Source organism: Mus caroli, chromosome 17, assembly GCF_900094665.2.
Source record: "Mus caroli chromosome 17, CAROLI_EIJ_v1.1, whole genome shotgun sequence".
Taxonomy (NCBI): domain Eukaryota; kingdom Metazoa; phylum Chordata; class Mammalia; order Rodentia; family Muridae; genus Mus; species Mus caroli.
In genome coordinates, this window is record NC_034586.1 from 84,132,232 (window position 1) to 84,142,568 (window position 10,337).

Genomic DNA, 10,337 nt, shown 5'->3' on the forward strand with positions numbered 1-10,337 from the left:
TATGCCCACAGTGAGATGTGGGTTTGGGGGGTATGTACCTATGCCCACAGTGAGATGTGGGTTTGGGGGGTATGTACGTATGCCCACAGTGAGATTTGTCTTTTTGGCCTGTTAGCTTCTGCCTCTGTCCCCAGAATCCCCTGGGGGAATCCCCAGTGACAGGAAGCTGGTGCAAAGCCTAGCCTCTGTTTCCTCCCATTCCTGGGGATGACCTCGTAGCTCACGAATCCTGAAGTGACAAACGAGAACTTAAACAGTACTCTGGAACAGCACTCATGTGCTGTTTAGATATTTAGCCTTTAGGTAAGAATGAAGTGAAACTCTTGAAAGCAAAGAAAATATTTGTTTGGGAAGCCAGTGGGAAGGCTCAGTGGGAAGGCTCTGTGAGAAGCCAGTGGGAAGCCAGTGGGAAGCCAGTGGAAAGCCAGTGGGAAGCCAGTGGGAAGGCTCAGTGGGAAGCCAGTGGGAAGGCTCAGTGGGAAGCCAGTGGGAAGCCAGTGGGAAGCCAGTGGGAAGCCAGTGGGAAGGCTCAGTGGCAGAGGCGCTTGCTGCCAAGTCTGACACCCGAGTTCAGTCCCCAGAACCCACATGGCAGAATGAGAGCACCGACTCAGCAAAGCTGTCCTTTGACTCCATCTCCGTGGCAGTCAGGGCTTGCTCTCACCTGCTCCAGTAAATAAATGAGTTTTTAAAAATTAGCAAACTAAATAACATTTAAAAGAAAATATCTTTAAAATGTGAAGCCTCTAATCAAGTTAATACTTGCTTCCTTTTTCTATAGCTATGTTTGAAATTCAATTTTCAGTTCCCTTAAATTTTTCTTAGAAAAGCCCAGAGGGAACAAAAAAAAAAAAAAAAAGAGGAAAGAGAAGATAAAACAGTGCTTTGAAGGCCCACTGCCGTCGGCGCCGAGGGGCTGGAGACAGGGCTGGACACGAGAGCACCAAGTGCTCTTTCCGAGGCCCTGGGCTCGGTGACCAGCATGCTCACAGTAGCTCACAACTGTAGAATGCGAGTTCCGGGGATCTGCTGCTGTGAGCATGCACGTGCTACACAGACGTGCATTGTAATGGTTTTTGTGACTAATTGTTTATGGAGGCTAGACACACAAGCACATAAAATAATTAAATCAGCATAGGCCATTTCTGTATCAGCAGCCTAAATTTCCCCTTGACAACAGTGCTGTTACCATCTTCTCCGTTAAGGTGAGCGATGGCAGTGCACCTTGGCTATGCTGGGAAGCCCTGTAGGCCATTTCCTCAATACTCTATCAGTTAATGAGAGGGCATTGCAACGTCCGGATCATATGCACTTATCCTTCCGCTTCCAATAATTACCTGTCCTCCAACTTTAGATTATTGTCACACCATCCGTGGGTTGGTTGTTTTTAGACGCTTAGATTCGTCTCTGCTGTACAGAGCTACTTGGAGTTGCGAGGGAAGGGAAGGGGCCCTCATTCTTGTGGGTGATTGGAGCAACCTTCTCAGAGGAAGTATCCAGACCTGTGTGCAAGAGCCAGTTTTTGTTTTTGTTTTGTTTTATTTGTTTGCTTGTTTGTTTTTGAGGAGGCAGGAAAGAACCGAGGGAAGAGAAGCAGGGAATTTCAGAGAGTGTAATATATGGGATGAAAACTACCGTGATGTTTGCGGAACGGAACGGTAGTTAACTGTAGCAGTAGGCTCTGGTCGGGGGATGTGAGGGACAATGGCCAGTCAGTTCTCGGGTAAGGACTTAGGACTTATTTACACGGCTTTGAGGTGCAAGGAGAGTTGTTTGAGTGAGCCCCTGCCCTGGGATTTCTGCACCTACACGGTTAGTCTGGAGCATAGAGTGGGAAAGGAGAGGGCTTCTGTGTGCTGACTGGAAATGTGGGCCTGAGCGAGCAGGGAGGGGCAGGATCTTGTGGAAGAGGAGAGTGGCTAGGGGAGGCAAGGGAGGGGAGGGGCAGAGCACGGGGAGCGCAGACAGAAGTAAACCTCAGATGGGGAGCTTTCTGTCCCGACAAAACTACTTGAAGTTGTCAGTCAAAAAGAGGGAAGGTTTATTTGGGCTCAGGGCCTCAGGGGTGTCTGTTGGTGGTTCAGATGTGCCACTGTAGGGCCTGTGGTAAGGCAGGGCATCCATCGTGGTGGTGGTGGCACGTAAGGGCAATAGGGAGGCAGAGAGAGGAAGGGGCTGGGGTCCCATATCCCTCTGAAAAGCACTTTTTCAGTGATGTAATTTTCTGCATGGGATCTCACCAGAACGTTCCTTCCACCCATAATAGCACTCTAACATGTCCGCTGCACCTCTGACGCACTGGCCTCTGGGAGGTGTCTGTGGTCTAAGCTGTTACTGGAGAGGGGGAGCAGGATGTGAATAGTGAGGTGCACCTGGGCTCCGTCCGGGTGATGGAAAGGTTTAACACTGTCTCACATAGCTCAGGAGTGAAGCATGCTGGTCCTGCTGGCCCCGATGAGCACTGTGTGGGCCTGGGAACAAGGACACAGTGTGAGGGGCCTGTGCAGGCCCCTTGGAGAGTGAGGGGCGGAGGCAGAGGAAGGTCAGGGAAACAGCACAGATTTTCATGACGGGAAGTATTTCCGGTGATGTTGTTCATTGCTGCACCCAGCTTTTGGGGAGGTCAGAGACAGTTCACTGGAAAGACAGCTGAGCCTGCTGACTGGATCTTGTGACTTTAAGAGGGCTAGTAATGTTTGAGGGAAGGACTTCTATGTCTACTCAGTTGCTAGCACAAGGACCCAGAGGTAGATGTTAGGGGACTGACAAAGTGACGCTTATCTAGCCAGTGGGAGCAAAGAAATGGGCGAGGGCAGAGAGGATCGGTTATGGGCTAGGTAAAGGAGGGAGGGCTGGATATGTGCTGCATGCCTCCTGTCATACTAGCATTGGGAAGGCTGAGGCCCTGAGAGTGCAGGCTTGAGACTAGCCTGGGATATATAGAAAGACCCTGTTTCAGAGAGGAGGAGAGGGGAGAGAGGGAGAGGGGAGGAGAGGAGAGGAGAGGAGAGGAGTAGAATGAAGAGGAAGAGATGTACTCGGTCTCCCAGTCAGTCAGGAGGAACTATTGCTATAGCCCAGGAAGAGGATTAGCTGAGCTGTGGACTTCAGACTCTGATGTGGAGTCAGGGAGTTTAAGAGCACTATGGGGCTGGAGGTATGGCTTAGCAGTCAAGAGCACGTGCTTCTCTTGCAGAAGGCCTGAGTTTGACTCCCAGCACCCACCTCAGGCAAACGCTGGCGAGTCTGCATCCCTCCTTGCCTTGCTGGACACCTGCACATGTGTGATATATATATAATCACACTCACACACACAGATATTTTCTTTTTAAAAATTATTTTCACTTTGGCTTGGTCCTAGCAGACAGCAGATTGGTCCTAGCAGACAGATGATTTCCTGGCATAATTGAAGGCCCCAGTGAAGTTACGTTGACTAGTGCAGCAGACCTGCCTCTGGTGTTGTTAACAAAGGGCATTTTTGAAGTGATAGACCAGCATCAGAGGGACAAGAAGCAAGGCTCCAGGGGCACTGCGAGAAGGCCGAGGTGATGAGAAACAGAGGACAGAGTGACTGACGTGCTAAGAGGAGGCGAAGGGCCTTAGAAACAGCTACAAGCAGTGTGCTGCCTGGCACTGGGCAACACCAGAGGCAGGTGGCAGCCTGTACACGAAGAGGCTGGAGGAGACTGGAACCGCCCGGGGAAGAGAACTGAGGTACTGGGACCAGCAGCATCAGGCTGCGGTGGGTTTGAAAGTGTGGCTCTGTCAGGGAAGCCTTTTGTTTGGAGGCCAGTGTGGCAGTCTGGCCAGGGTTCTTATAGAATGGCTGACGACAGCAGGGACATCACCAAGAGCTGCAGGAGTTAAAGAAGGAAACAGTTGCTGCTTACTGAGAGACCACATTCCCTGTGCATGCCACACACACACACACACACACCCCACACACACCCCCACCCACACACCACACACACACACCACACACACCCGTGCTGTGACTGAGGTACTGCATCTCGGGTACTGAGGAAGCTGACTTTGCAGTTGCTCGTCTTGTGAAGGCTGAGGTGAGCTCTAACGCCCCCCTTTTGTTTTGTAGAGTGTCATCTGTACAACGCTCTCAACGTTCCCTTGCACAATAGGCGACACCAGGTAAAGGATGGAGTGAGTGTGTTCTTGGTTTCTGCGGGGCACACAGCATCCCACGGAGTCAAGTCAGTGTTGGCTCTCTGCCGCGTGTGCCAGCTCATGTGCTACTCACATCCGTTTCTTTAAACTGTGTGAATTGCTTTTATTGAGTTCAGGTGCTAATGGTTTAAAATTTTTTTGTTTTGTTTTGTTTTTTTGGTTTTTTTTTGAGACAGGGTTTCTCTGTGTAGCCCTGGCTGTCCTGGCACTCACTTTGTAGACCAGGCTGGCCTCGAACTCAGAAATCCGCCTGTCTCTGCCTCCCGAGTGCTGGGATTAAAGGCGTGCGCCACCACGCCCGGCTAAAATTTTTTTAATTTATTTTTTATGTTATTGTGGGGAGAGCTCACAGGCAGAGGCCTGAGGACAACTTGTCTGAGTTTATTTTCTCCTCCTATGGTGTCCTGGACTCTGATCAGCAGCCTTGGCAGCACTGGCGGCAAGCACCTTTACCTAGTACTATACCAATGACTTAATTTTATTGAAACAGTATCTCACTGCATATATCCCTGGCTGGCTTGGAGCTTAGTTTGTAGACCAGGCTGGCCTTGAACTCAGAGAGATCCCCCTGCCTCTGCATCTCAGGTGATGGGATTAAAAGCATGTGCTAACATAATAGTACTACTGATTTTGAAAATATTTCTTTCATTTTCTCATATTAGAATTGAGTTATGGGATGTCTTCCTTTTTGAGGCAGGCTTTTGTTTTGGGGAGTAGGCTTCCTAAGTTAACTTGGACAGGAGGGCACCGGTATCCAAGTGGGAACAAGTGGATGTAAGACCTTCGTGGTGTCACTGGGGTTCAAGTGTTTGAAAGCAACTGTCTGACTCTGCGTATTTTGCATTTTAAAGCTGAAGATGCGAGATATTGCTGGGCAGGCCCTGGCTTTTGTTCAGGATCTTGTACCGGCTCTTCTGAACTTTCACACCTACACAGAACAGAGGATTCAGATTTTCCCTGTTGATTCTGCCATAGACGCTATATCACCGTTGAATCAGAAGGTAAAATGCTCAAAATTCCTTCTGTTGCCCTGGACAAATGGGGACAACAAATAGGGGATGCTTTCCAGACTACTTGTGTGTATGAGCCAAGACGGGGAAGGAATTGGAAGTCATGGTCTTCATGAAAACAGTGTATGGCAAATGCAGGGTGTTACGAGATTATTGCTAGAGGAGTTATTAGGAGACTGCAGAGGGAGCCATCAAGGGACACGCTGAATGAGCGAGGGAGCACGTGGCCAGCATCCAGTGTGGTCGGCGTGTGGGAGCCAGTGGGCCAGGGAGGTGCGTGCTGCTCTCATCTGAGCACCTTGAAGACTGAGCAGGATTTGAAGGGAGTAAAAGAGGTAGTGATTTTTGTTTGTATTTGTTTATTTCAACTCCCAGAAGTAGCTGTGTGGCAGGAACCGTGGAGCAGGAAAGCATGGTGGGTGGGGGCTGATGGGGGATGCTGAGCGAACTTGTGACTGGAATGTGACGTCCCGGAGGGGAGGAATGGGATGAAGGCCAGGAGAGCCAAGTGGCTTTCCTGGAGGCCCGGAGGGTGAGCTAGGGCAGAAGCCTTCCCTTACTGAGACCTGTGCAACCTTTTGACAGTGCTGGCACAGTGGTCGTTTCCATTTGTTTGCTGGGAGGGCTGATTTGCTGGCATGTTTCTGTCCCGTGTGCAGTGGCAGTGATTCTGTCATTGGGCCAGGAAGCCACTGCACCCTGCCCGCTCTCGTTCCTTCTGCTGAGGCGTCTCGTGGGACAGGGCATATCCAGTTAGTACGGTGGCTCTTCAGGGTTGGTGTGGCTGAACTGAGAGCAAAAGAGATTTGCTTGCTATTTCCCTCAGTCCCCGTGCTTTCTTTTTTTTTTTTTTTTTTTGGTTTTTCGAGACAGGGTTTCTCTGTGTAGCCCTGGCTGTCCTGGAACTCACTTTGTAGACCAGGCTGGCCNTTTTTGGTTTTTCGAGACAGGGTTTCTCTGTGTAGCCCTGGCTGTCCTGGAACTCACTTTGTAGACCAGGCTGGCCTCGAACTCAGATATCCGCCTGCCTCTGCCTCCCGAGTGCTGGGATTAAAGGCGTGCGCCACCACGCCCGGCGTCCCCGTGCTTTCTTTTGCCCAAGAGATTTTGCCCGCCTACCCAGGTAATTCTAAAAAGGATATAAAGATGTCTGCAAGAGTTTATTTAACTAAAAAAGCTAAAATGCTAATGAGTATGTCCAGTTTGTCTGACTGGACAGTAAGATACCCTGGACTTAGTAGTTTCAAACAGCAGACATTGGCTATCCCCTGGTTTTCTGGTCAGCTGACTAGGGAGTTGTGGCTCCTGACTTCCCTGACACTGGGGCTGCAGTCATTGAAGGCGGCACTGTCTAGGGGATTTACCTCAAGAGGCTGAAATTTATTTATTCACAAGCCTGGTAACTTAGTGCTAGAGGGAGGCTTGAAGTCTGTTCCTCATGTGCCCTTCTCTGGAGGGCATTTGATGTTCTCATGACATGACACCTAACATCTCTTAGGGAGTTTGCTTCAAAAGATGTGGAAGCTATAGTCTTATGGGACCCTTGTCTAGCCCCATTGGCATTCCTGTTGTGATTTTGGTCACACTGACTGACCCTGAAACAGTTTGAGTGGGAAGTGTTCAAAGGCAAGAAATAATACATGGATGCCACTGAGGCCAGCTCACACACAAGGGGAGTAGGAATCCTGTTGCAGGCTCTACTGGCCTGACACGTGACCTGTGATCAGCCTTGCTTTTCTACTTTGAGGAACTCTTCCTGGAGTGAGTGTGTGTGTGTGTGTGTGAGAGCGCGCGCCCGTGTGTGTCCATAGTGTAGTACTTCTAGGGGTTGGATATACTCGTGTCTGCAGATACCCCAACTGCTTACTAATTTAGCGAAGACCTGAACTCTGAAGACGGACTTCTTGGATTCCCACTCTAGCTCTGTCATGTTGTGCCAACCTTGGAGCTCTACTTAAATCCCTCTGTATTGGTTTCCTTGTCTTTAAAATGGGAGAGGGGCATGCCCATTTCCCAGGTAGATCCATATGCGGTGAATGAAGTACTGAGTGGCTGCATGCAGTGAGCAGTGGGCAGAAGTTAGCCAGTTACCATTCTGTGTCTCAACACTGCCTGGCTTTCACCAGTTCTCATCCCACAAGTCCACTGAAGCCCAGGAAAATAACTTCTGCAATCTGAATTTGTGCAGAACACCTCACTATTTTGAAGAATTCATTCACTTCTCAGTATTTCATCTTCTGTTGTTTAGCCTGTGAAAGCCCCTCTGATTTTCTTAAAAAGTCTATAATATTGAAGGTTTAGAAACCTTTTGCTAAAAGATGACCAAAATGTGTAAACTAATTCCTAGAGTTGTAAAGTAGCAGAGAACTCATACTTTACGGATGTGGGCAATGGACTCTGGAGTGCTTGAGCTGTTCAGGACGGTGCTAGTGTGCAGTTCCCATAGGTCACCTGAGTGTTGTAGAAGATAAGACAGTAGTGCATGTGTATCAGCAGGAACTCAAACATATCTAGATGGCTGAGATGTTTAGTAAGTGAAACCCCTTTGTTTTTAAATTGTCTAAAAATATAGTGGGGTCCCCCTCCCTATGATGGGATTTAACCTAGAGCCTCACAAATGCTAAGCATACAGAATATGCTACTGGGCTGTGTTTGCATACTGATATCAGTGATGATAATAAACGTTTTAACTCGTCTTGATTTCAGTCCTGGCATTTGTTAACCTTGAGTAGTGTACAGAGTAAAACGAAAAGCTGCCAGGCAGGCTTGTTTTGAACAGTGAGGGCCATAACACAGAGTCTACCCTGTGCTCAGGGATGCTGGCCCTCTGTGCTGTGCTGTCTCCTCCTGTTTCTTCAAATGCCTGATTGTTTGCTCATCCTGTCATCCTCTCCAGCTTCCTTGATTTGGATTGGGAAGAGGGCCACAGAATATTATGTGGGACTTTAGAGGGGCTTTCCAGAAGTGAGGTAGCACACTTCCAGTCCACCTCCTGCATGCTGATGCTAATCTTCCAGCAAATTCATTCAAATGCTTCTCTCTCATTTTCAGTTCTCCCAATACCTTCATGAAAACGCATCGTATGTCCGCCCCCTTGAGGAAGGAATGCTGCACTTGTTCGAGAGCATTACAGAGGATACTGTGACTGTCCTGGTAATTCCCTCCTTGTTTTACAGCAGAAAATGGGAGCTCTTATTGGCCGGTAACGCTTTTAACTGTGAAATTGCTTTTTTATCCAGGAGACAACTGTGAAATTGAAAATGTTTTCAGATCATCTAACTTCCTACGTACGCTTCCTGAGGAAGATCCTTCCTTATCAGTTAAAAAGGTATGCATTCCCCTAGAGGCGGGGAGCTGAGGAAGCTGCAGATGGGACCTGACTTGCCCTGGAGTTAATAGTCCGAGTGGTCAGTCAGTCAGTCAGGTGGTTCTCAGCTGCCCTTTACTCTGCCGACTGTTAGCATCGCACAAGGCCATAAGCAGTGGTTTCAATAATTGAGAATGCCACATTTTTTTTTTGGAAGAAAAATTTTGGCTTTGAGTTCATATTATTCCTTTGTTGTTAATATCTACATGGGAGTTAGAATATTTAACATCTGCATTTGAATCTTAATCCTTAGGTATTTTTGAAATGATATCTTTTTATTGTTATTATTGTTGCCTTATTTAAATTATAAAGTAAAATATTTATCTACTCTGAACCCAGGTCCTTTAATATTCTACCCTAAATATTCAGGAACCTTTACTACACATGTTAAATTTCTAGAAAGGCATAAAAATGTACTAGAAATTTGATAAAATTGCTTGTAACTTTTAATACTTTTTTGTTTGTTTGTTTTGAGACAAGATTTGATTATGCAGTCTTGACTGGTAAAGCTTGCAATGCAGACCAGCCTAACCATGAATTTATAGAGATCCACCCGCCTCAGCTTTCTGAATGGTAGGATTAAGGCGTAAACAGGCCCATCTGGCAAGTTTTAATACTTTGATATTTGAACTAAAACTACAAAGTTATCTTTTTCACCTAAACCTTTTTTGTTTTTTTTTTTTAATTAAGGAATAAAACAATGGAACAAAAAATTTTCTTGAAATATAAAGTATTACAAAATTAGAAACTACATAAATTTACTATTGATATTTTAAAAGTAGAGTTTCATTTTTAAGAATTAATACATTTTATGTGACATCTTATTTCTGAATTCTAAGCTTTCCAGGTATTTGGGTAAGCAGATGCTAAGGTTTGTGCATATGAGAAGATTTAAACACTTTATGACAGGGGCTAGAGAGATGGCTCAGCAGTTAAGAGCACTTAAGAGCACTTGGCTGCTCTTCCGGAGGTCCTGAGTTTATTTCCAGCCACCACATGATGGCTCACAAACATCTGTAATAGATTTGATTCCCTCATTTTAGTGTGCGCAAAAACAGAGCACTCATATATATATAATATGTGAATAAATTAATCTTTAAAAACAAGACTTTAAAACAGAATAGACAGTACTGGTGCGGCTTCTTTGAGAAGACTGTGTGTTTCAGAAGCATTGTAAAGTCAGCTTGGCAGAGCACACCCTGAGCCCCAGCCCGTGGGAAACGGGCAGGCTGATTATACACTCTAGGTCAGTGTGCAGCACAGTGAAGAACCGTGTCTCGGAAGTATTTGATATTTTACATGGCTATCATTTTTATGCTTTCTCTTTCTCTCTGGCTATGTATTTTTATGCTCTATCATCTGTCTGTCTATCTGTCTGTCTAAATAACCCCTTTGGGAGCAGAATTGAATAGAGCAGGTGACTAGGGGAGAGGAAGGGAGGAGATGGAATCGCGTCTCCTTGTTAACATTTCTAGGTTTGGTTTTGTTTTGAGGGTGGGAACAGAGTTTGGCTGCATGGCTCAGGCTGCCCCTGAAGCTCACCTCCCTCGTTATGTATGGACCTTTTTACTTGATTACTATGCACTGTTAAATAAACATTATTAAGAATCCACATTTAAAGAACCTTATAAAGTACCTACTTAAAGTTGAAAATGGTAAAATATATTTTTGATAATATTAGTGTACTGGCTGGTTTTGTGTGTCAACTTGACACAGGCTGGAGTTATCACAGAGAAAGGAGCTTCAGTTGGGGAAATGCCTCCATGAGATCCAGCTGT

The 10,337-nt window shown here is 46.7% G+C and overlaps 1 protein-coding gene across 1 annotated transcript in view; it reads left to right on the forward strand.

Annotated features, from left to right (window-relative positions):
* Ppp1r21 (protein phosphatase 1 regulatory subunit 21) overlaps nucleotides 1-10,337 on the forward strand; it is a 59,789-nt gene that overhangs the window by 20,577 nt on the left and 28,875 nt on the right. The window contains exons 8-11 of the mRNA XM_021186002.2: nucleotides 4,094-4,146; nucleotides 5,034-5,183; nucleotides 8,244-8,345; nucleotides 8,432-8,520. Of these exons, the coding sequence (XP_021041661.1) occupies nucleotides 4,094-4,146; nucleotides 5,034-5,183; nucleotides 8,244-8,345; nucleotides 8,432-8,520 (394 nt within the window). The remainder of the gene's footprint in view (nucleotides 1-4,093; nucleotides 4,147-5,033; nucleotides 5,184-8,243; nucleotides 8,346-8,431; nucleotides 8,521-10,337) is intronic.